The sequence below is a fragment of the Aquarana catesbeiana genome, linkage group LG08, assembly GCF_042186555.1.
Source record: "Aquarana catesbeiana isolate 2022-GZ linkage group LG08, ASM4218655v1, whole genome shotgun sequence".
In the NCBI taxonomy this organism is placed as follows: Eukaryota; Metazoa; Chordata; class Amphibia; order Anura; family Ranidae; genus Aquarana; species Aquarana catesbeiana.
This window is the reverse complement of record NC_133331.1, coordinates 285,984,553-286,011,794: the sequence shown is the minus strand read 5'-3', so window position 1 is coordinate 286,011,794 and position 27,242 is coordinate 285,984,553. Positions and strand designations below refer to the sequence as shown.

At 45.8% G+C, this 27,242-nt stretch overlaps 1 protein-coding gene across 4 annotated transcripts in view; it reads left to right on the top strand.

The window, feature by feature from the left end:
- Positions 1-27,242, top strand: part of LOC141106559 (NACHT, LRR and PYD domains-containing protein 3-like) — a 392,742-nt gene that overhangs the window by 100,250 nt on the left and 265,250 nt on the right. For all 4 annotated transcript variants that reach the window (XM_073597418.1, XM_073597419.1, XM_073597416.1 and 1 more), the window contains 2 exons: positions 6,957-7,127; positions 19,355-19,525. In XM_073597418.1, coding sequence (XP_073453519.1) covers positions 6,957-7,127; positions 19,355-19,525 — 342 coding nt within the window. The remainder of the gene's footprint in view (positions 1-6,956; positions 7,128-19,354; positions 19,526-27,242) is intronic.

The following is a 27,242-nucleotide window of genomic DNA, read 5'->3' as shown; positions in this document are numbered from 1 at the left end:
CCAGCGCTACAAAAGAAGGTAGGGGACAGTGCTCATCTGCTTTCTAGGCAAGCAGCACTGGCAGGGAAGGGGTTACCATAAGGGGCGATCAAAGGGTTAACTGTGTTCCCTGCATTTGTTTTCTAACTGTGTGGGGGATGGACTGACAGGAAGAATACAGAGATCCGTGTTCCTGCTTACAAGGAACACAAGATCTCTGTGTACTTCCCTGTCAGAACGGGGATCTGCCTTATTTACATAGACAGATCCCCATTCTCCCAACTTTTGAACTTCAGAATGAGGAACACTTGAGGAAGGAAGTAACCTTGCATAGCACGCCACGCCAAATGTGGGCGTGGTCAAACTCATTAAACAAACCTTGGGCTTCCTTGTACCTATAAAACATGCTTTTATTATTGTTCCACAAGCAAGAGTCTCATGGATACATACAAGCCCCAGCACATTCATTTAAATAAAAGGGTGCAGGGTTTTGGAGTATATTATTACGTACAGAGTGCAGGGTTCTGGGATGAGCTACGTACAGAGTGCAGGGTTTTGGAGTGTATTATTATGTACAGAGTGCAGGTTTCTGGGGTGAGCTGCGTACAGAGTGCAAGGTTCTGGGATGAGCTACATACAGGGTGTAGGGTTCTGGGATGAGCTATGTACAGGGTGCAGGGTTCTGAGATGAGATATGTATAGGGTGCAGGGTTCTGGGATGAGCTGTGTCTAGGACAGAGATCATATAAACACTGTACATACACTGATAGGCTGGAGATCATATATACACTGTACATACACTGATAGGACGGAGATCATATATACACTGTACATACACTGACAGACCAGAGATCATATATACACTGTACATACACTGATAGGCCGGAGATCATATATACACTGTACATACACTGATAAGACAACGATCATATATACACTGTAAGGACAGAGATCATATATACACTGGAAAGATGCAGGTGTGGCTAGATGGTTGTATTAGATACGGCACCTCATCCCAGATTGATTGAATAACTAATAAATAAAGGAGCAGGGGATTATAACGTTGCTAGAGTAAAAGGTATGACAATAAGAAAGAGATATCAAATTACAAATATTTTATTTCACAATAAATACATAGATAGAGCAATAAGATAATTAGCAACAAAAAAACATAAATATTGCGTGTGACCCAAATGCAGTAGGGTGGGCCAGATGGAGAAGGCCTTTGAAATAAGGGCTCGGTTTCCTATATGTTTCGCCAAGGCATTGGCTTCCTCAGGGAACTAGAGCTCTAATGCAATATCATAAAAATCTATACATTGGGATACAAAAAACATTATGTAAAGAAATAGGAACACTAGAATGGACAGTTATAAATATTACTAGATAATGGCATGTTATGGCTGGACACCTTCACACAGGGGGGCAACCACGTACAGACCCCGAGATCCCAAACATACCTGAGCAACAGACACCCAGGGGGCCCGTGGCAAGAGACCCCCGGAAGGGGGGAGGGCAGGCTGCACCGTGTATGTGCTTGCAGGGGGCACACAGAAAACCTGGCAATTGAATATATTGATATTTAAGAGTTAATAGTAGGTATATGGATATTGGGTATTTATAGAACATTTAGTTTGAGGAACAAGGGGGGGGTAATGCATTATACATCAATTATGTGGGGCATAAAAGCCTCTAAAGAACTTACACTGAGGCTAGGTTCACACTGCTGCGAATTTTATTGCGAATTTGAGCCGCTGCGATCGCTCAAATTCGCAAATCATTTTAATAACATTGTTTTCCATGAGTGCCGTTCACATCAATGCGTTGCGAATCTAACCTGCTTAAAAAAAGGGTCCTGTCCGAGTTTGATCCGTGTGCGATGCGAATTCAGCTCCATAGATTGCAAAATTTAAAGTAGAATCGCAAGAACACACAAAGAATTCGCAATGCAAATTCGCAACGCTATCGGATCAAAATCGCGCTAAATTCGCACTGCAGCAGTGTGAACCTAGCCTAATAGTTAAAAGCAAGTTGGTTAATCAAGGGGAAAACGCCTGTAGATGGATGCCAGGATATACAGGAACATATGGTGAATGTTGTTAGGTAATGACCTAAGGGAAGACATAAACAAATTGGCATTGTGGGTATATTAAGCAATGATTTTGTAGAAGGGTAAAAAAAATTTACAAAAGGGGAGGCTGAAATGAATGGCAAAAGACAGCTTACCTAGTAAGCCATTCAAAAAACATGTAACTGTATAGGCATCGGTGTTCACAGAATTACCACAGAGGTCACAAGTTGAGCACTAGCAGAGAGTTAATGAGTCCTGGGGAGAGATGGATACAAGCTAAGTAGAATATAAAAGGGCAATTTGTTAGGAGGAGCTGAGAAGGTAGATCATAATCCAAGATTACCTGACTAGTATGTATCTTGGACTATGATCTACCTAAAACACCGATGCCTATACAGTTACATGTTTTTTGAATGGCTTACTAGGTAAGCTGTCTTTTGCCATTCATTTCAGCCTCCCATTCCCAACTAAATTACTCCTTCATTCCTAATTTAGTTTCTTTTCAATTATCCTCTTTTAGGACCTAGCAACTCCCTGCCATTTTTCAATCCTATTCTTATGCAAATCATGTGAACACTGGTATCTGGTGTTAGTCACATGTCTTGCAAATAGCTCAATAGGTAAGCAATTTTTTGTAAATTTTTTTTACCCTTCTACAAAATCATTGCTTAATATACCCACAATGCCAATTTGTTTATGTCCTCCCTTAGGTCATTACCTAACAACATTCACCATATGTTCCTGTATATCCTGGCATCCATCTACAGGCGTTTTCCCCTTGATTAATCAACTTGCTTTTAACTATTAGTGTAAGTTCTTTAGAGGCTTTTATGCCCCACATAATTGATGTATAATGCATTACCCCCCCCTTGTTCCTCAAACTAAATGTTCTATAAATACCCAATATCCATATACCTACTATTAACTCTTAAATATCAATATATTCAATTGCCAGGTTTTCTGTGTGCCCCCTGCAAGCACATACACGGTGCAGCCTGCCCTCCCCCCTTCCGGGGGTCTCTTGCCACGCGCCCCCTGGGTGTCTGTTGCTCAGGTATGTTTGGGATCTCGGGGTCTGTACGTGGTTGCCCCCCTGTGTGAAGGTGTCCAGCCATAACATGCCATTATCTAGTAATATTTATAACTGTCCATTCTAGTGTTCCTATTTATTTACATGATGATTTTTGTATCCCAATGTATAGATTTTTATGATATTAGAGCTCTAGTTCCCTGAGGAAGCCAATGCCTTGGCGAAACATGTAGGAAACCGAGCCCTTATTCAAAGGCCTTCTCCATCTGGCCCACCCTACTGCATTTGGGTCACACGCAATATTTATGTTTTTTTGTTGCTAATTATCTTATTGCTCTATCTATGTATTTATTGTGAAATAAAATATTTGTAATTTTATATCTCTTTCTTATTGTCATACCTTTTACTCTAGCACCGTTATAATCCCCTGCTCCTTTATTTATTAGTTAGTCATATATACACTGTACGTACACTGATAGGACAGAGAACATATATACACTGTACATACACTGATAGGACAGAGATCATATATACACTGTACTGACAGGACAGAGATCATATATACACTGTATGTACACTGATAGGACAGAGAACATATATACACTGTACATACACAGCAATAACCTCAGAACCCCACCTCTCCCCCAACACAACTCCTCTCCTCTGCCCCAATATTTAGCCCCCCACCCTCCCCAAATCTTCACCATCCTACCCATGGTTACCTTTCTGGCTTATTGTCGGCTCCAGAACTTCCCCGACCAGGTAGGAGAATGGGGATCACACTGCTGCAGCTCACCAAGCACTTCCCTCCCTCCTCCTGCCATTGAACACTCTGCACTCTGCCTGCACTTGTCCCCTGAGCAGAGCAGGCAGGCTGCTGTAGGAGTCGGGAGAGTTTTTACTTTCACTTTCTAACACAGAAGCCGGTTGTGTATTTGGTCAGAACACCTGGCTTCTGTATTTTAAAGTGAAAGCTCTGAGCTGTGAGCACACAGCTAATCATGGCTGAAAACAATGATGTGGGACATACCTCCTTCACAGCGGGACAAAGGAGCAGATGCGGGAATGTCCTGCCCAATCCGGGACTGTTGGGAGGGATGTCTACAGGATTTTGGAACAAACATTGTTTGTGAGGGCCTCAAACATTCAGACTACACCCTGCCACAGGTGAGGTCAGGATTATAGAATAATGTGTATAATAAACTGCAGAACTCTGAATAAAACTCATTTCTGAAGGTCTCAGACATTGATTGTACCCAGGCAGTCAGTCATCAAAACTCCTTTTTGACCGCTGTTAGAAATCATGGGGCCCCGTACAGCCTACCTGACGGGGTCCCCCTAGACCCCACCCCTGACCCAGTCCTGCCAGCTACCAATGTTTTCTTGGGACTAAGAGCTGTTTTTGGCAGCTCAGTCTTTGTGCACAGGGGGCGCTCTCTTACATAAACATGACCTGCCAAGCCAGGCACATGTGCGGCGTGTGAGCATTAAAGCCCAGCTTATTGCCCCTACACATATGGGTTACTGGGGTATAAAGGGGTTAAAGAACAGTGGTTAGCCCCCCCAATACAAGTGTAAAGTGGTGTCTCCCTATACTTGTCATCAGCATTATGGTAATCACTCAGCACAGCAGGTGCTGTATGGCTCTGTCAGTGTCCATGGCTGTTGTGTGCTGACTCTCTTACGGCTAGGGTTGTCACCTTTTCTTCAAGACAAACCCCAACACTTTAGCGGCACACAGCACTTTTTGTTATACATATATTTTGCTAATAAATAACATTTCTAATCATATGAAGTTAATGTATGTTCTCCCTGTGCCTGCGTGGGTTTCCTCCGGGTACTCCGGTTTCCTCCCACACTCCAAAGACATGCTAGTAGGTTAATTGGATCTTGTCTAAATTGTCCCTAGTATGTATGAATGTAAGTTAGGGACCTTAGATTGTAAGCTCCTTGAGGGTAGGGACTGATGTGAATGTACAATGTATATGTAAAGCGCTGCGTAAATTGACAGCGCTATATAAGTACCTGAAATAAATAAAACAAATAAATAAAATAACAAGAGTCCCTCTTTACATCAGAGTCCACAGAGTTCACCTTTTACATCTGAACTCACAGAGTTCCCTTTCACTGTAAGGGGGGACTCTGCAGACTCTGATGTAAGGGAGAACTCTGGGGACTCTAACATAAGGTATGCTCTGGGAACCCTGATTTAATGGGGAACACTGAGAACTCTGATGTACGGAGAGGACTGTGATGTAAGGGGGAACACTGTGGCCTCTGGTGTAAAGGGGAAATCTGAGAAACCTGATTTACCTTAGTGTACTCACTCAGAGGCAGGAGAGAGAAGGGGGAGACTTCAGTCACAGACAGGGATGGATGGTGAGCTCACTCACCCCTTGGCAGTCAGCACCTCTCATCCAGATGTATCTGAGGCTGCTGGACTTCAAATTTCCGGCCCCCACTTTCCTTTTCTTAGGCACATAGGTGTGCCCAGCCCATTGCATTAGGGTGTGCACCCCAATGCTCAAACACATGCCTTTCTCTGCAGCATTAGACAGTGAATGAATGGGAAGTGCTCTGTGCTGAGCAGCTCCCTGTTCATTCACAAACTGAAACATAGTAAACAAAGTTTATTATGCTTCAATTATGATTTAACACAGTGAGAGTATGTTAACTGTGTCCATTTAGAAAGGGAAGGGGCTGGTAAATGACATATTGATGAGCCCCTTCCCCCCACTCTCCATCCTGAAACATCCCCCGCAGCAGCTGGGGGGAGAGGAAGGAAGTTAGCACCAGTGGGGGGGGGCTGGGCAGTAGGAGAAATCAGGACAGTACGGACTGATTAGGGTTTGCCCAGGCACACCTGGCACACCCCCTGCACATGCCTATGCTTAGGCACAGCCCTGGGGATTGGAGTGTGGGCAGACACAGAGGGGTAGGGGCGGGAGGAAGAGGTGCAGATCGAGCCCTCTCTCCTCTCCAGTCTGTGTGTGTTTGGGGGGATTGTTAGTGATGGCTTTGGGCAGCATGAAAGAGAGTATAACAGACACTCTCAGCTTAGACAACTGCAGCCAGCAACCCTGTTGGGAAACCATAGTCCAGTCTGAATAAGATGTCCGGGTTTCAGGCAGTCTAAAACCCGGATGCATGATTCCAAACCCGAACTGTCCGGGTGAATCCCGGACAGGTGGCAACCTTAGTTACAGCTGTACTGTTACAGTCTGAAACACACAGTACAGATATAAATTATCAAAGCCAGCACCCAACAGCCATGGACACTGTGACAGAGCCATACAGCGCCTGCTGTGCTGTGTGATTACCATAATGCTGATGATCATAAAATAAGCACAGTGAGACATCTGGGGACTCAGAAGCAGATATTAGTGTAACTCACAGTGCAGCCACAACATCCGCCGCTGACGACATTAGACTTGCTGGTCCCTGCTGTCAGGCACTTCACATCAGGGAGGGAGCGGAGAACTTACATGCAATCACTCCACCAGGGAGGACAGTGGGCAGCTGGTCGGAACTACAACATGCGGCGCAGAATTATGTACCTGCACCCCGCAATAGAAAAAAAGTCCCTCCTCTGCACTCACCTACTGGGCCCCACTGTTGGCCTGATGGGACCCATAAAAATGTAATTATACACCCCCTAAGCAGGTAGGAAGGGAGGTGTAGTTTAGAAAGCCCTTTTTCTTATTTGGGAGAAATGAACTGCCCGATCCCCCCTGTTTAGCTGATGGGGCCTGGGCCCACTACAACAGGACCAGTTGTACTGTCTTATCAGCGGCCCTGTTTGTGAGGGTCTCTGACATTGACTGTACCCAGATGGAGCTGAGCTGAGATTACACTGTAAATGTTTTTCCTCTACAGATTAGAATGCTGTTGGTTGACTCCTTCATGCTGTGATGTCCTCCGCTCTCTTCTAATCACAAACCGATCTCTCATCAGTCTGGATTTATCTCAGAACATATTGAAGGACTCTGGAATTAAACTTCTGTGTGAGGGACTCAGAGATCCAGGCTGTACCCTACAGGAACTTAGGTAAGAATTACACTATAAACTAAACTTTTTAACAATTTGCAGGACTGTGAATTAAAATTCCACTGTGAACATTTCAGACAACTGAGACTGGTACCATATAGGAATGTTTGTGTGTTTTTATTTTTCTCTGCAGCATCGACTTTTATAGTTTGAATTCCTTGAGCTGTATTGATCTCCGATCTGCCCTTATTGCCAATTGATCTCTCACCATACTGGATTTATCACTGAATCCTCTAGAGGAGGGGAGTCAAACTCAATTTCATTGCAGACCGGATCAGCATTATGGTTGCCCTCAAAGAGCCTGTTGTATCTGTAAGACTACATGTCCACAGCACCCCACCCCCCTTACATCAGATATCAAGAGCCCCCCACCACCAGAAGAAAAGGACCAGAGAAGGGTGGGAGTCAGCTGCTGGAGTCTGCTGAATGCTGAGACCTAGGGAAGGCAGAGGTGAGGGGATGCTGCTGCTGCACAGAGAGGCACATAGTCTGTAGGACAAGTTCTGTCCTCCTTTCTGCTGCTGACTGCTGAGATAGGGGATTAGGGAAGAGCCTCTCTGCAGCTGCATGGAGAAGCACAGAATTTGGCAGAGGAATTCTGTCCTCCTGTTTGCTGCCAACTACAGAAAACAAGGTGGAGGTGGAGACGAGGGGGGTGCCACAGCTGCAGGAGAGGTACAAGAGCCACATGAAATGTCCTGGTGGGTGGGATTCGGCCCAAGGGCCTTGTGTTTCACACATGTGGACACTGGAATAAACCTTCTTTGTGAGGGTCTCAGACATCCAGGCTGTACCCTGCAGTTGCTGAGGGGAGAATTATACTAATAAATAAAATATTGACATGCCGGACTATGAAATAAACTTTTTTAGGGTTGCACACATCTGGGCTGTACCCTACAATATGATCAGTGTGTAGTGGTTACTCCCGCGCTATCACTGTGTGTAGACTGGGGGGTCGGGGGTCCATATGCTGCGAGGACTCAGTAGTCTATCGGTAGCTATATGAATGAGTAGATTGTATTATGTGAGCACTACTGGGGACTTACAAGGGGGGAGACTCCCACATGTAGCAAGTTCTCCCTGAAGACAGCGAGGTGATTAAGTCTTCATCCCTTCCCTGGGAGATCTTCTGAGAGTCAGCTGGGTGGGCTGGTGAGGGCTAGTCTGGAGGACTGTAGTGGAGGAGTTAGCCTGGAGGGCTAGTGAAAGGGGCAGCTACAGCCAGGTGGGTTGGCAGTGCCTGAAGAGGTGGTGCTGGGATCAGCAGCCACAGGAAGAAGAGTACAAGCTGGTCACTATTTTTTTTGCAGAAATAAAAAAGATGTATCTCTGCGCTGTGGTGGGGCGGCAGCTGACACGGATAAAAATATATACCAAACTTATAAATATTATTAACAAAAGGTGTGTAGCTCCAAAAATGAATGAACAGTGATGAGATGTGAATATTGTGTTATAAATGGACAGCACAAAAGTCCAAAAAAGTGTTAAAGTGAAAAATGCTAAAGTGAAAACAAATAATATTATATTTTTATCAAGAGGTCCCTCCTCAGGACCCCTTGATAACGTCCTATTGGATGAAAAGCTTTGGGGAGGAGACTCTAGTGCTAACGTCAGGCCACTGACCAATACCGGGTCATCAGTGGCACCCATTGTCATATGTTTTTATGATTTGTTTTATTTTGGCTTTTAACATACAAACCCAATAAATACTACACTATGGAGACTTCATCTGGCTCCGGTGACCTTTATTTACTACAGCTACATCTGGATGGTGCGAGTTGCTGAACAGCCTTCCCCATAACAGATGGCGGATCTACACTGAGTGTGTGTTTTGCTGCTGTAATGGCAGCCAGCTTTTCCGGTGAGTGTCCATTTCACAGGGGTGCGGTGGATGAATCTGGAGCACTGTACTGGATCACCTCTTCACTTTTCAAGTCACCACTAGGGATGAGCCGAACACCCCCCTGTTCGGTTCGCACCAGAACATGCGAACAGGAAAAAAGTTTGTTCGAACACGCGAACACCGTTAAAGTCTATGGGACACGAACATGAATAATCAAAAGTGCTAATTTTAAAGGCTAATATGCAAGTTATTGTCATAAAAAGTGTTTGGGGACCTGGGTCCTGCCCCAGGGGACATGGATCAATGCAAAAAATTTTTTTAAAAACGGCCATTTTTTCAGGAGCAGTGATTTTAATAATGCTTAAAGTCAAACAATAAAAGTTTAATATCCCTTTAAATTTCGTACCTGGGGGCGTCTATAGTATGCCTGTAAAGGGGCGCATGTTTCCTGTGTTTAGAACAGTCTGACAGCAAAATGACATTTTGAAGGAAAAAAGCCATTTAAAACTACCCGCGGCTATTGCATTGCCGACAATACACATAGAAGTTCATTGATAAAAACGGCATGGGAATTCCCCAAAGGGGAACCCCGAACCAAAATTTAAAAAAAAAATGACGTGGGAGTCCCCCTAAATTCCATACCAGACCCTTCAGGTCTGGTATGGATATTAAAGGGAACCCCGGCCAAAATTAAAAAAAAAAATGACGTGGGGTTCCCCCTAAATTCCATACCATACCAGACCCTTCAGGTCTGGTATGGATTTTAAGGGGAACCCCGCGCCAAAAAAAAAAAAAAAAAACGGCATGGGGTCCCCCCAAAAATCCATACCAGACCCTTATCCGAGCACGCAACCTGGCAGGCCGCAGGAAAAGAGGGGGGGCGAGAGTGTGGCCCCCCCCTCCTGAACCGTACCAGGCCACATGCCCTCAACATTGGGAGGGTGCTTTGGGGTAGCCCCCCAAAACACCTTGTCCCCATGTTGATGAGGACAAGGGCCTCATCCCCACAACCCTGGCCGGTGGTTGTGGGGGTCTGCGGGCGGGGGGCTTATCGGAATCTGGAAGCCCCCTTTAACAAGATCCCAGATCCCATGGCATTCCCCATGACGTCACAGGGAAGTCCCGTCAAGTCACCGTGCGTCAGAGGGGGGCGGGGTCACCGGGTGGCCCCGCCCCCCGTTATTTAAGAACTGTCAGACGAGGAGCGCCGTCACACAGCGGGAGCCTCCCTCCATGCCAGCATGGGTGCGGAGCGGCCCGGAGAAGAAAATGAAGACGAGAAGAAGAGAAGAAGAGAAGAAAAGAAGAAGCGAAGAAGAGAAGAAGATGAAGAAGATGAAGAGAAGAGCGGGAGCCTCTTCCCATGCCATGGGTGCGGAGCGGCCCAAGGAGAAGAAGATAGAAGACGCCGTGGAGGAGATGCTGGACGAGAACGCTGGAGGAAGAACCAGAAGAACCAGAAGATGAAGGAAGATAGAAGAAAGAAGAAGTATTTAAATAAAGGAATTGTCAAAAACTCTCTTGTCATATTTTTAACATTTTTGACAGTTTTTTAGTGAAATGGTAGGGGTACTTTTGTACCCCCTTACCATTTCACACAGGGGGGGGCCGGGATCTGGGGGTCCCCTTGTTAAAGGGGGCTTCCAGATTCCGATAAGCCCCCCGCCCGCAGACCCCCACAACCACCGGCCAGGGTTGTGGGGATGAGGCCCTTGTCCTCATCAACATGGGGACAAGGTGTTTTGGGGGCTACCCCAAAGCACCCTCCCAATGTTGAGGGCATGTGGCCTGGTACGGTTCAGGAGGGGGGGGCCGCACTCTCGTCCCCCCTCTTTTCCTGCGGCCTGCCAGGTTGTGTGCTCGGATAAGGGTCTGGTATGGATTTTTGGGGGGACCCCACGCCATTTTTTTTTTTTTGGGCGCAGGGTTCCCCTTAAAATCCATACCAGACCTGAAGGGTCTGGTATGGAATTTAGGGGGAACCCCACGTCATTTTTTTTTTAAATTTTGGCCGGGGTTCCCCTTAATATCCATATCAGACCTGAAGGGCCTGGTATGGAATTTAGGGGGACTCCTACTTCATTTTTTTTTTTTAATTTTGGTTCGGGGTTCCCTTTTGGGGAATTCCCATGCCGTTTTTATCAATGAACTTCTATGTGTATTGTCGGCAATGCAATAGCCGCGGTAGTTTTAAATGAGTTTTTTCCTTCAAAATGTCATTTTGCTGTCAGACTGTTCTAAACACAGGAAACATGCGCCCCTTTACAGGCATACTATAGACACCCCCCAGGTACGAAATTTAAAGGGATATTACACTTTTATTGTTTGACCTTAAGCATTATTAAAATCACTGCTCCTGAAAAAACGGCCATTTTTAAAAAACATTTTTGCATTGATCCATGTCCCCTGGGGCAGGACCCAGGTCCCCAAACACTTTTTATGACAATAACTTGCATATTAGCCTTTAAAATTAGCACTTTTGATTTCTCCCATAGACTTTTAAAGGGTGTTCCGCGGCATTCGAATTTGCCGCGAACACCCCAAATTGTTCGCTGTTCGGCGAACTTGCGAACAGCCAATGTTCGAGTCGAACATGAGTTCGACTCGAACTCGAAGCTCATCCCTAGTCACCACCAATTATTTGTGCACATCTTTGCACAGAACTGATGTGTTTTCATCAATAAGTTTATATTGCTGATCCTATCATAGGACTGTGCATTTAAACGTATATTTTGCACTATATTTTTTTATTGTTGATTTTTCAGCCACAAGATTGGATTTTTTATATACTGTATATTTTTTTTCACTTTAGCATTTTTTACTTTAACACTTTTTTGGACTTTATTTCAATGTGCTGTCCATTTATTACACAATATTCACATCTCATCGCTGTTCATTTATTTTTGGTGCTACATACTTTTTCTAAAGTGGTTGTAAACCCTTTACAAGCACTTTAAACTACAGGCAAGCCTATAATTATGCTTACCTGTAGCTGCACTGGATATCTCCTAAACCTGCACGGTTTAGGAGATATCCCTGTATTTGCATGTGCCGACATCATCGGCACATGTGCACTTAAGCCAACTGAAGCAATGGCATGTACGTACTGTTGCTTCATTTGTACTGCGCTGTTCCCAGCGGCTTCTGCACGCATGTGCGGGAGTGACGTCCTCGCGTGTCCGGCCAATCACAGCGCCAGAGCTGCGATACCCGGAAGTAACCCCCGGACAAGATGTTGCCGGCAGGAGGGGGAGATGAGGACAGCTGCGGGGGCTTCGTTCTCAGGTAAGTAATTCATAATGAGCTAATATGCTATGCATACTAGCTCATTATGCCTTTGTCTTGCAGGGTTTTTTTTACCCGGGTTTACAACCACTTTAACTGTATTTTTTTTGCTACACAACAAGGGGTCTTGGGTTCCTGCTTGTAATGGAACATTGCTAAAAATCTGACTGAGAACCTGTCAGATCTACAAACAGTGATTCAGCTGGAGCCAGCAAGCAAGTGTGTGGGAGGAGTGTAAAAGATACTGTCTACATGTGGTAGTCTCCCCCTTGTAAGTCCCCAGTAGTGCTGACCTACTCATGCTGTTCTCTCTTGCTCCTGTGCCTCCAGAAAGGGCTTTGTTTGTGTGTTGTGGCATAATCCTTCCAGCATCTGAACCCCGGCCCAAATTTACCCCCCAAAACTAGGGGCACCCCTGAGGGCCACCGACAGCCTCCTCAGCACTATATCTCCATCTTCCACCCGACTGCCCGTGCTGGCATGGCCCATGTCTATTTATGAGGTAAATTCTGCCCCCTGCCAGCCCACAACTAGGGATTGTCTGAGGCATCATAAATATTATAGGAAGCTCCTCCTAACCTCCACCCACCAGCTTTAGAAGATTCTACAACCTTATAGACCAGGGGGAAGCACCAAAGGAGCTGTCAGGATGAGTCATCCAGCCCTGAGTCACTGAACCCTGACCTATATTCACAGCTCGGGCTTAGCCCTGAGATAACTAAATTTTGCCTACACTAACAAAACCTATACTATATCTAGCACACACTAGAGGGTGCTACACAGAGAAGAGAGAGAAGAGGTGGAAAGCGCAAAAAGGCTCAAATAGACCACAGTCCTGTCCCTGACACAGTGAAGATTTTTAATTTAGCTTCTCATGCCTTTACTCAAGAAACATCACTCTTGAAAAATGCTCTTAATTTTGCGCCCACCAGTTTACCCAATTCTTTCACATGTCTTAAATCGTAAACCAGTTATTTCATTAAAGAACTTTCAGCCATCAAAACATATAACCCCACACCTGTTCCTGAGCTGATGTCAGCCCCCTGAAGCAATGATGACAATACGGCCTTACATATATTAGAGGAGTTATGGTCTGATACATGCTCAACTGACCTTACTCTCCCTTCTGATTCTATGGACATCCCATAGTACATACTGATTTCCCCCCCATCCACTTTCAATCCAGTTCATGCTAAAGTGCCATTTTTTGATCAATCTACCAAGTCACCTTTACAGATATTCTTATATTTTGTTCCACAGATCATTCTTCTGACCCTAGACCCCTTAACCGCACCAAGCTGCATAGAAGATCCTTAAAATCTCTAGCTGAGAATAATGAATTTGTTGTCAGACAGGCTGAGGGAGGTGGCATAGTCCTACAGAACAAATCTGACTACCTCGCTGAAGCGGTTTGGCTACTTTCGGTTGATGCTATCTACCTTAAACTTCCTCAAGATCCTCTACCAGGGTACTAAGCACAATTAAAATCTATATTAGATTTTCACATGGCTGATAAAGTTATTGATAAAAGGGAATTTCTGTTTATTCTGTTTTATCTATAAGGATTTATAGGGCACACTTACTTTTACCACCTTCCTAAAGCACATAAGAATCCCCTCAATCCTCCAGGAAGGTCCATTGTGGCCTCTATAGAGTGTTACCAGCAGGCTTTCCCAGTATATTGATTTTTTTTACAGCACATAGTGCAGTCATATCCCTAATATGTGAAAAACTGTTTACAATTATGGGATACCCTTAGTAATTACACATGGCAATCCTCCTACTACTTGCTTTCTTTAAGACGTTCAGTCATTTTATACTTCTATCCCTCATAAAGTGGGGCTTACTGATCTGCACTATTTCCTCACTAGGGAGTCCCAATTGCATATTGCCCAGGCCCAGTTTATCACAGAGTGCACTTGCTTCTGTTTGGAGCATAATTATTTTACCTTTCACAGTGAGGCACTGTAATGGGCGCATTCTTTGCACCTTGCTATGCCAACCTCATCATAGGTTGGTGGGAGGAGTCCCATATCTGGAGGAATAACCCTTTGCTGCCCGTATTACCTTCCACGATTGAACCTTTTGTGCAGCATTGCAATGACAACACCCTTGGTCTGACCCCTCCACCCTGGTGTTTCTCAAGGCAACTTCGGGAAACTCTTATCTCCACTATCAGGGCTGTCATCACCCAAAAAGAGTTCAAAACAGTCCTAAAGGACAGTTTAGCCAGATTTGTAGGAAGTGTACTTTTAGATGAAGACTACTCCACCCAAAGCCAAATCCCCAAGAATAGACAGAATTAAAAAAGATGCTCCAGGACTGGGCACAACACTCTGCAGGAAAGCTGCTGCATCGTCCTTACGTCCCCAGCCTGCCACCACTTCTTGTACAGACGGGGCCGCTCTTGGTGATGATCCTGCATATTCAGGCTGCCTAGCAACCGCTGTAGTAGTGGGCGGTGCCACCTGCTGATTCCCTCCATGCACGCTGGACCTGCCTCTTCTCTCCCTCTGCTAAGTCCAAGCTGAAGGAGGAGCTGGGGCCCGCCTCTTCTGCCCTGCCTATCTGTGCGCTCCGCCCTCCAAGCTGAGCACACTCACGCTGCTTCCCGACTCTCGCGGCTTCGCCTCCTCATCCTGGCTTCTTCCCAGCGGCTTCCTCCTCTACACACACTGGCGCTGGCTCCTCCGTGCACCCGCAGCAGGAACCCCCACTGTCTCCTGTTCTGGTAAGACCTCATCAGGTGCGCCGCTGGCTGCAAAGCTCCCGGGCTCCTCCGCTGTCCCTAGGCCGGCACCCAGCTCCAAGCAGCTCCTCAGCCAAGCCTCTCCACCACTGCTCTCTGCTTTCTGAATAAACTGTCTCAACAGCGACTCCATCTTGAGGCCCACTGCTCAGTGCTGCTCAGCTACTTGCTAGAAGGTCCAAAGAGGACCATTTCCTGTTCTGGCCCCTGCAATCTTCTTAAAGGGGCAGCTAACCCACCAACCCCTTACCCTATACCTGTAAATTAAATGAGGGTAAAAGGGGGGCAGCCGTGGACCCATGAAGGAGGGTCCAAAAGGTTGTGCCCTCCTTTTACATACCTCCTTCACAGCGGGACAAAGGAGCAGATGCGGGAAAGTCCTGCCCAATCCGGGACTGTTGGGAGGGATGTCTACAGGATTTTGGAACAAACATTGTTTGTGAGGGCCTCAAACATTCAGTCTACACCCTGCCACAGGTGAGGTCAGGATTATAGAATAATGTGTATAATAAACTGCAGGACTCTGAATAAAAATCATTTCTGAAGGTCTCAGACATTGACTGTAACCAGGCAGTCAGTCATCAAAACTACTTTTTGACCGCTGATAGAAATCACGGGGCCCCGTACAGCCTACCTGACGGGGTCCCCCTCGTTCCCACCCCTGACCCAGTCCTGCCAGCTACCAATGTTTTCTTGGGGCTAAGAGCTGTTTTTGGCAGCTCAGTCTTTTTGCACAGGGGGCGCTCTCTTACATAACATGACCTGCCAAGCGAGGCACATGTGCAGCGTGTGAGCATTAAAGCCCAGCTTTTTGCCCCTGCACATATGGGTTACTGGGGTATAAAGGGGTTAAAGGACAGTAGTTAGCTCCCCCAATACAAGTGTAAAGTAGTGTCTCCCTATACTTGTCATCAGCATTATGGTAATCACTCAGCACAGCAGGTGCTGTATGGCTCTGTCAGTGTCCATGGCTGTTGTATGCTGACTCTCTTACGGCTAGGGTTGTCACCTTTTCTTCAAGACAAACCCCAACACTTTAGCGGCACACAGCAATTTTTGTTATACATATATTTTGCTAATAAATAACATTTCTAATCCTATGACGTTAATAACAAGAGTCCCTCTTTACATCAGAGTCCACAGAGTTCACCTTTACTTCTGAACTCGCAGAGTTCCCTTTCACTGTAAGGGGGGACTCTGCAGACTCTGATGTAAGGGAGAACTCTGGGGACTCTAACATAAGGGATGCTCTGGGAGCCCTGATTTAATGGGGAACACTGAGAACTCTTATGTACGGAGAGGACTGTGATGTAAGGGGGAACACTGTGGCCTCTGGTGTAAAGGGGAACTCTGAGAAACCTGATTTACTTTAGTGTACTCACTCAGAGGCAGGAGAGAGAAGGGGGAGCATTCAGTCACAGACAGGGATGGATGGTGAGCTCACTCACCCCTTGGCAGTCAGCACCTCTCATCCAGATGTATCTGAGGCTGCTGGACTTCAAATTTACACCCCCCACTTTCCTTTTATGAGGCTGCGTACATACGGCCGGACTTCCCGACAGAAAAAGTCCGATGGGAGCTTTCAGTCGGACATTCCGACCGTGTGTATGCCCCGTGAAAAACAAAAAGAAAAGCCTGGATGGCCACACTTCCGTGAAAAAAAGCACCTTTATTGTAACAAAAAATAGGTCACATTAAAAGTGGATAACACAGGACAACTGCTAGCTAACGCGTTTCACATCAACCGATGCTTACTCATAGCTAAGTAGAAGGTTATCACAGCAAAGACATATAAAAGGTAGGTAATTAGGAACATATGAAACACCTGACAATAAAAAAAGGACAAGGCAGAAAAACCCACACACCATCCTCGTTACATGTATTAACCTTCTAACGCCCAGAAAGTAAAGAGTATAGATAAAGAATCAATGAGTTTAAAAGTTTTTAGTGTACAATAAAACTCTGGACGATCGCAATAGCCAGCACGCTACTTGGGGTTGATTCTAAATAAACCACACATGTTGATGTGATAATAACAATGGTGCAAACCAAATGTACCAAACCAAAAGTGCACATATGGAAATAAAAAATCATCATCAATGAGTGTATACCAAAATGTTATGAATGTATACACTGTGTGGAACCACACTTGGTCAATCGTGCTGAAAATGTGCGAACCACATTCACACACCAGTGGACCCCTTCTAGAAGATGTCAAATAGTATCAATATAATCAAAAATTACAAGAGAAAATAACTATGTACTCTGTTCTCATGTTATTTTTACGTTGTTTCATTTTCAAGTTCTTCAGTGGGGCGCTTCATGGAGCATCCAAACAATGGGGTGCACGGGTATGTGGATGTAGGAGAATGCTCGAACCAATGACACAAATATAATACAGATATAATAGAAATGTACCAAAAAATAAGCCTTAAAATCGGAGACAACAATAGTATGAAAAAATAACGTGGTAAATTACAACCAAACTATACCACGATGTAGATGTCATTAAATATCTGTTGTCTGTTGAAATGAAATTGGGCTGGAAGCTGGAACAGAACCACATACTAGTTGGAGCTCATGCCATAACCCATATTTGAGTCAAGAGCCGATTCCCAGCACACAAAGGGAGCAGCACTGAAGGCAAGAAGTCTCACTCTGTGTGCTGCAGCACTCGGCTCGCTGAAGGCTTCCCATCTAAACCGATACTATATTGTGAGGGAACACAACAGCATAAATCAGAATGTGTGGAAAGGAAAAAAAACCCATACATCATTAAATCAAAATGTAAACCACAATGACAATGTCATAGGATACAACAAAGCCGTCAGGATGGCATAAGGCATGTCCCATGAAAACCACATACCACTTGGAGCATATGTCATAGCCCATGCTCAAATCAAGAATCAAAACCCAGCACACAAAATGAGAGGCGCTAAAAGCAAGAAGTCTCACTCCATGTGCTGCAACACTCGGCTTACTGGCAACTTATCATCTAACCCAACCCAATGTGAACACAACGGCATTAGCCGGGATGTGTAATGAGGAAAAAGCATACCATTTGAATAAATAATAAACCACAATAACTATATCAATGGATGTGAACGCAGCCATTAAGATAACAATGAAATATGTCACTCAAAGAGGAGTACCAATGTAGGACAATTATTACTTAGATCGAAAAGGACAAGCAAAAATTGAAATGAACTGATTGACCTGCATTGGAATACCAATGTAGGACAATTATCCCCATCGGACTTTTTCTGTCGGCATTTCTGACGGACTTAGATATAGAACATGTTCTAAATCTTTCCGTCAGAAATCCCGATGGAGTTTATCCCGTTCGCAAGTCCGGCCGTGTGTATGGGGCATTAGGCACAGCCCCTGGGATTGGAGTGTGGGCAGACACAGAGGGGTAGGGGCGGGAGGAAGAGGTGCAGATCGAGCCCTCTCTCCTCTCCTGTCTGTGTGTGTTTGGGGGGGATTGTTAGTGATGGCTTTGGGCAGCATGAAAGAGTGTAACAGACAATCTCAGCTTAGACAACTGCAGCCAGCAACCCTGTTGGGAAGCCATAGTCCAGTCTGAATAAGGTGTCCGGGTTTTAGGCATTCTGAAATCCGGACACATGATTCCAAACCCGAACTGTCCGGGTGAATCCCGGACAGGTGGCAACCCTAGTTATGGCTGTACTGTTACAGTCTGAAACACACAGTACAGCCATAAGTTATCAAAGCCAGCACCCAACAGCCATGGACACTGACAGAGCCATACAGCGCCTGCTGTGCTGTGTGATTAACATAATGCTGATCATAAAATAAGCACAGTGAGACATCTGGGGACTCAGAAGCAGATATTAGTGTAACTCACAGTGCAGCCACAAAATCCGCCGCTGACGACATTAGACTTGCTGGTCCCTGCTGTCAGGCACTTCACATCAGGGAGGGAGCGGAGCACTTACATGCAATCACTCCACCAGGGAGGACAGTGGGCAGCTGGTCGGAACTACAACATGCTGCACAGAATTATGTACCTGCACCCCGCAATAGAAAAAAAGTCCCTCCTCTGCACTCACCTACTGGGCCCCATTGTTGGCCTGATAGGACCCATAAAAATGTAATTATACACCCCCTAAGCAAGTAGGAAGGGGGGTGTAGTTTAGGAAGCCCTTTTTCTTATTTGGGAGAAATGAACTGCCCGAGCCCCCCTGTGTAGCTGATGGGGCCTGGGCCCACTACAACAGGACCAGTTGTACTGCCTTATCAGCGGCCCTGTTTGTGAGGGTCTCTGACATTGACTGTACCCAGATGGAGCTGAGCTGAGATTACACTGTAAATGTTTTTCCTCTACAGATTAAGAAGATGTTCATTGACTCCTTCATGCTGTGATGTCCTCCGCTCTCTTCTAATCACAAACCGATCTCTCATCAGTCTGGATTTATCTTATAACGAATTGATGGACTCTGGAATTAAACTTCTGTGTGAGGGACTCAAAGATCCAGGCTGTACCCTACAGGAACTTAGGTAAGAATTACACTATAAACTAAACTTTTTAACAATTTGCAGGACTGTGAATTAAAATTCCACTGTGAACATTTCAGACAACTGAGTGGTACCATATAGGAATGTTTGTGTGTTTTTATTTTTCTCTGCAGCATCGACTTTTGTAGTTTGACTTCCTTGAGCTGTATTGACCTCCGATCTGTCCTTATTGAAAATTATTCTCTCACCATACTGGATTTATCACTGAATCCTCTAGAGCGGGGGAGTCAAACTCAATTTCATTGCAGACCGGCTCAGCATTATCATAGTTGCAGAGGAGTATCTAGGGTATGGCAGCCATGGCAAGTGCCATGGGCGCCATACGGGGGGGGGGCGGCAAAAAAGCCGCCCTTCTGCACAAAAAATAAAGTCCCACCCGTCCTCTAGCAGCCGCCTCCCGCTCTAATCTTGTCCCCGGCGGCACGACGCTGGAGCGTGGCGCTGGCACAGCAAGTGAGGAAGTCAGGACTGAAGCCAGTGACAGGCGCCCCCCATGACAGCCGATGAGTTGGTCTGGACCGTCTGGCCACAGAGCGAACGCCCGGGACATCTACATTGGGATACAGTAACTGGGTGAGGCGGAGCCTAATGCTCCACCTACCCTCATTTATGGGTGCTGATGTTAATATATTTTTGGGTGCTGGTTAGGCCGCATTTATGGGTGCTGATGTTACTATATTTTTGGGTGCTGGATAGGCCACATTTATGGGTGGTGATGTTACTGTATTTTTGGGTGCTGGTTAGGCCGCATTTATGGGTGCTGATATTACTGTATTTTTGGGTGCTGGTTAGGCCGCATTTATGGGTGCTGATGTTACTGTATTTTTGGGTGCTGGTTAGGCTGCATTTATGGGTGGCTAGGCTGCATGGGTGCTATTTTTGGGTGCTGGTGAGGCCGCATTTATGGGTGCTGATGTTACTGTATTTTTGGGTGCTGGATAGGCCGCATTTATGGGTGCTGATGTTACTGTATTTTTTGGGTGCTGGTGAGGCCGCATTTATGGGTGCTGATGTTACTGTATTTTTTGGGTGCTGGTAAGGCTGCATTTATGGGTGCTGATGTTACTATATTTTTGGGTGCTGGTTAGGCCGCATTTATGGGTGCTGATGTTACTGTATTTTTGGGTGCTGGATAGGCCGCATTTATGGGTGCTGATGTTACTGTATTTTTGGGTGCTGGATAGGCCGCATTTATGGGTGCTGATGTTACTGTATTTTTTGGGTGCTGGTGAGGCCGCATTGATGGGTACTGATGTTACTGTATTTTTAGGTGCTGGTTAGGCCGCATTTATGGGTGCTGATGTTACTATATTTTTGGGTGCTGGTTAGGCCGCATTTATGGGTGCTGATGTTACTGCATTTATGGGTGCTGGTTAGGCCACATTTATGGGTGCTGATGTTACTGTATTTTTTGGTGCTGGTTAGGCCACATTTATGGGTGCTGATGTTACTGCATTTATGGGTGCTGGTTAGGCCACATTTATGGGTGCTGATGTTACTGCATTTATGGGTGCTGATGTTACTGCATTTTTGGGTGCTGATGTTACTGCATTTTTGGGTGCTGGTTAGGCCGCATTTATGGGTGCATTTTTGGGTGCTGGTGAGGCCGCATTTATGGGTGCTGATGTTACTGTATTTTTGGGTGCTGGTTAGGCCGCATTTATGGGTGCTGATGTTACTGTATTTCTGGGTGCTGATGTTACTGTATTTCTGGGTGCTGGTTAGGCCGCATTTATGGGTGCTGATGTTACTGTATTTCTGGGTGCTGATGTTACTGTATTTCTGGGTGCTGGTTAGGCCGCATTTATGGGTGCTGATGTTATTATATTTTTGGGTGCTGGTTAGGCCGCATTTATGGGTGCTGATGTTACTGCATTTAAGGGTGCTGATGTTACTGCATTTATGGGTGCTGATGTTACTGCATTTTTGGGTGCTGGTTAGGCCGCATTTATGGGTGCATTTTTGGGTGCTGGTGAGGCCGCATTTATGGGTGCTGATGTTACTGTATTTTTGGGTGCTGGTTAGGCCGCATTTATGGGTGCTGATGTTACTGTATTTGTGGGTGCTGATGTTACTGTATTTATGGGTGCTGATGTTACTGCATTTCTGGGTGCTGGTTAGGCCGCATTTATGGGTGCTGATGTTACTGTATTTTTGGGTGCTGGATAGGCCGCATTTATGGGTGCTGATGTTACTGCATTTATGGGTGCTGATGTTACTGCATTTTTGGGTGCTGGTTAGGCCGCATTTATGGGTGCTGATAATACTGTATTTTTGGGTGCTGGTTAGGCCGCATTTATGGGTGCTGATGTTACTATATTTTTGGGTGCTGGTTAGGCTGCATTTATGGGTTCTGATGTTAATATATTTTTGGGTGCTGGTGAGGCCGCATTGATGGGTGCTGATGTTACTATATTTTTGGGTGCTGGATAGGCCACATTTATGGGTGGTGATGTTACTGTATTTTTGGGTGCTAATTAGGCCGCATTTATGGGTGCTGATGTTACTGTATTTTTTGGGTGCTGGTTAGGCCGCATTTATGGGTGCTGATGTTACTGTATTTATGGGTGCTGATGTTATTATATTTTTGGGTGCTGGTTAGGCCGCATTTATGGGTGCTGTTGTTACAGCATTTATAAGTGCTGATGTTACTGCATTTATGGGTGCTGGTGAGGCCGCATTTATGGGTGCATTTTTTGGGTGCTGGTGAAGCCGCATTTATGGGTGCTGATATTACTGTATTTTTGGGTGCTGGTTTGGCTGCATTTATGGGTGCTGATGTTACTGTATTTTTGGGTGCTGGTTAGGCCGCATTTATGGGTGCTGATGTTACTGTATTTTTGGGTGCTGGTTAGGCTGCATTTATGGGTGGCTAGGCTGCATGGGTGCTATTTTTGGGTGCTGGTGAGGCCGCATTTATGGGTGCTGATGTTACTGTATTTTTGGGTGCTGGATAGGCCGCATTTATGGGTGCTGATGTTACTGCATTTATGGGTGCTGATGTTACTGCATTTTTGGGTGCTGGTGAGGCCGAATTTATGGTTGCTGATGTTACTGTATTTTTTGGGTGCTGGTGAGGCCGCATTTATGGGTGCTGATGTTACTGTATTTTTTGGGTGCTGGTAAGGCTGCATTTATGGGTGCTGATGTTACTATATTTTTGGGTGCTGGTTAGGCCGCATTTATGGGTGCTGATGTTACTGTATTTTTTGGGTGCTGGTGAGGCCGCATTTATGGGTGCTGATGTTACTATATTTTTAGGTGCTGGTTAGGCCGCATTTATGGGTGCTGATGTTACTATATTTTTGGGTGCTGGTTAGGCCGCATTTATGGGTGCTGATGTTATTATATTTTTGGGTGCTGGTTAGGCCGCATTTATGGGTGCTGATGTTACTGCATTTATGGGTGCTGATGTTACTGCATTTATGGGTGCTGATGTTACTGCATTTATGGGTGCTGATGTTACTGCATTTTTGGGTGCTGGTTAGGCCGCATTTATGGGTGCATTTTTGGGTGCTGGTGAGGCCGCATTTATGGGTGCTGATGTTACTGTATTTTTGGGTGCTGGTTAGGCCGCATTTATGGGTGCTGATGTTACTGTATTTATGGGTGCTGATGTTACTGTATTTATGGGTGCTGATGTTACTGCATTTTTGGGTGCTGGTTAGGCCGCATTTATGGGTACTGATAATACTGTATTTTTGGGTGCTGGTTAGGCCGCATTTATGGGTGCTGATGTTACTATATTTTTGGGTGCTGGTTAGGCTGCATTTATGGGTTCTGATGTCAATATATTTTTGGGTGCTGGTGAGGCCGCATTGATGGGTGCTGATGTTACTATATTTTTGGGTGCTGGATAGGCCACATTTATAGGTGGTGATGTTACTGTATTTTTGGGTGCTGGTTAGGCCGCATTTATGGGTGCTGATGTTACTGTATTTTTTGGGTGCTGGTTAGGCCGCATTTATGGGTGCTGATGTTACTGTATTAATGGGTGCTGTTGTTACAGCATTTATATGTGCTGATGTTACTGCATTTATGGGTGCTGGTGAGGCCGCATTCATGGGTGCATTTTTTGGGTGCTGGTGAAGCCGCATTTATGGGTGCTGATATTACTGTATTTTTGGGTGCTGGTTTGGCCGCATTTATGGGTGCTGATGCTACTGTATTTTTGGGTGCTGGTTAGGCCGCATTTATGGGTGCTGATGTTACTGTATTTTTGGGTGCTGGTTAGGCTGCATTTGTGGGTGGCTAGGCTGCATGGGTGCTATTTTTGGGTGCTGGTGAGGCCGCATTTATGGGTGCTGATGTTACTGTATTTTTGGGTGCTGGATAGGCCGCATTTATGGGTGCTGATGTTACTGCATTTTTGGGTGCTGGTTAGGCCGCATTTATGGGTGCTGATAATACTGTATTTTTGGGTGCTGGTTAGGCCGCATTTATGGGTGCTGATGTTACTATATTTTTGGGTGTTGGTTAGGCTGCATTTATGGGTTCTGATGTTAATATATTTTTGGGTGCTGGTAAGGCCGCATTGATGGGTGCTGATGTTACTATATTTTTGGGTGCTGGATAGGCCACATTTATGGGTGGTGATGTTACTGTATTTTTGGGTGCTGGTTAGGCCGCATTTATGGGTGCTGATGTTACTGTATTTTTTGGGTGCTGGTTAGGCCGCATTTATGGGTGCTGATGTTACTGTATTTATGGGTGCTGTTGTTACAGCATTTATATGTGCTGATGTTACTGCATTTATGGGTGCTGGTGAGGCCGCATTTATGGGTGCTGATATTACTGTATTTTTGGGTGCTGGTAAGGCTGCATTTATGGGTGCTGATGTTACTATATTTTTGGGTGCTGGATAGGCCGCATTTATGGGTGCTGATGTTACTGTATTTTTGGGTGCTGGTTAGGCTGCATTTATGGGTGCTGATGTTACTATATTTTTGGGTGCTGGTGAGGACGCATTTATGGGTGCTGATGTTGCTGTATTTATGGGTGCTGATGTTACTGCATTTATGGATGCTGATGTTGCTGTATTTATGGGTGCTGATATTACTGCATTTATGGGTGCTGGTGAGGCCGCATTTATGGGTGCATTTTTGGGTGCTGATGTTACTGTATTTTTGGGTGCTGGTTAGGCCGCATTTATGGGTGCTGATGTTACTGTATTTATGGGTGCTGAAGTTACTGCATTTATGGGTGCTGAAGTTACTGCATTTATGGGTGTTGGTTAGGCCGCATTTATGGGTGCTGATGTTACTGTATTTTTGGGTGCTGGATAGGCCGTATTTATGGGTGCTGATGTTACTGCATTTATGGGTGCTGATGTTACTGTATTTATGGGTGCTGAAGTTACTGCATTTATGGGTGTTGGTTAGGCTGCATTTATGGGTGCTGATGTTACTGTATTTTTGGGTGCTGGTTAGGCCGCATTTATGGGTGCTGATGTTACTATATTTTTGGGTGCTGGTTAGGCCGCATTTATGGGTGCTGATGTTAATATATTTTTGGGTGCTGATGAGGCCGCATTTATGGGTGCTGATGTTACTATGTTTTTGGGTGCTGGTGAGGCCGCATTTATGGGTGCAGATGTTACTGCATTTTTGGGTGCTGGTGAGGCCGCATTTGTGGGTGCTGATGTTACTGTATTTTTGGGTGCTGGTTAGGCCGCATTTATGGGTGCTGATGTTACTATATTTATGGGTGCTGATGTTACTGCATTTATGGGTGCTGGTGAGGCCGCATTTATGGGTGCATTTTTTGTGTGATGGTGAGGCCGCATTTATGGGTGCTGATGTTACTGTATTTTTGGGTGCTGGTTAGGCCGCATTCATGGGTACTGATGTTACTGTATTTTTGGGTGCTGGTTAGGCCGCATTTATGGGTGCTGATGTTACTGCATTTATGGGTGCTGATGTTACTGTATTTATGGGTGCTGATGTTACTGCATTTATGGGTGCTGGTGAGGCCGCATTTATGGGTGCTGATGTTACTGTATTTTTGGGTGCTGGTTAGGCCGCATTTATGGTTGCTGATGTTATTGCATTTATGGGTGCTGATGTTACTGTATTTATGGGTGCTGATGTTACTGCATTTATGGGTGCTGGTGAGGCCGCATTTATGGGTGTATTTTTGGGTGCTGGTTAGGCCGCATTTATGGGTGCATTTTTTGGGTGCTGGTGAGGCCGCATTTATGGGTGCTGATATTACTGTATTTTTGCGTGCTGGTTAGGCTGCATTCATTGGTGCTGATGTTACTGTTTTTTTGGGTGCTGGTGAGGCCGCATTTATGGGTGGCTAGGCCGCATTTATGGGTGCTGATGTTACTGTATTTTTGGGTGCTGGTTAGTCCGCATTTATGGGTGGCTAGGCTGCATGGGTGCTATTTTTGGGTGCTGGTAAGGCCGCATTTATGGGTGCTGATGTTACTATATTTTTGGGTGCTGATGTTACTGTATTTATGGGCAAGTAAGGACCCCTCTGCACTGCGCAGGCATATCGCTTGCGCAGTACGAGCCGGCAGAAATAGCCGAGCTGGGGAACCTTTCGGCAAGACACTGGCGCCGTGTGTTCAGTGGAGAGGGGAGGGGCCGATCTGTGCAGCTAAAGAAGCCGATTCATTGGCTGCATGGATCGAGCCCCCTTCCTCTCTCCACTGAACACTAGGGGGAAGATCTAGCAGCGGCGCTGGCAGCCCTTTTGCTGGAGCCAAAAATAAAAAAAAACAACATTCCCGATTTTCCTGATGGAAATCCTGATTCGGGACAGCCTCCAATCGGGACGAGGGTCCCAAAATCGGGATTGTCCCGGGAAAATCGGGGCTGTTGGCAACTATGCATTATGGTTGCCCTTAAAGAGCCTGTTGTATCTGTAAGACTACATGTCCACAGCACCCCACCCCCCTTACATCAGATATCAAGAGCCCCCCCACCACCAGAAGAAAAGGACCAGAGAAGGGTGGGAGTCAGCTGCTGGAGTCTGCTGAATGTTGAGACCTAGGGAAGGCAGAGGTGAGGGGATTCTGCTACACAGAGAGGCACATGGTCTGTAGGACAAGTTCTGTCCTCCTTTCTGCTGCTGACCGCTGAGATAGGGGATTAGGGAAGAGCCTCTCTGCAGCTGCATGGAGAAGCACAGAATTTGGCAGAGGAATTCTGTCCTCATGTTTGCTGCCGACTACCGAAACAAGGTGGAGGTGGAGACGAGGGGGGTGCCACAGCTGCAGGAGAGGTACAAGAGCCACATGAAATGTTCTGGTGGGTGGGATTTGGCCCAAGGGACTTGTGTTTGACACATGTGGACAGTGGAATAAACCTTCTTTGTGAGGGTCTCAGACATTCAGGCTGTACCCTGCAGTTACTGAGGGGAGAATTATACTAGAAATGAAATACTGACATGCCGGACTATGGAATAAACTTTTTTAGGGTGGCGCACATCTGGGCTGTACCCTACAATATGATCAGTGTGTAGTGGTTACTCCCGCGCTATCACTGTGTGTAGACTGGGTGGTCGGGGTCCAGCTGCTGCGAGGAATCAGTAACAACAAAGCCTGGGGAATGCCCAGGAAAAAAACCCAAGCCTACTTACCACCAGCTCGCAGACAACCGAATAAACCTGTTTAACAGTATGCATTAAAAACAGGGGTTTAGTCCGCATGCATTTGCAAACGCATGCGTGAGCTACAGAGCCACGTCAC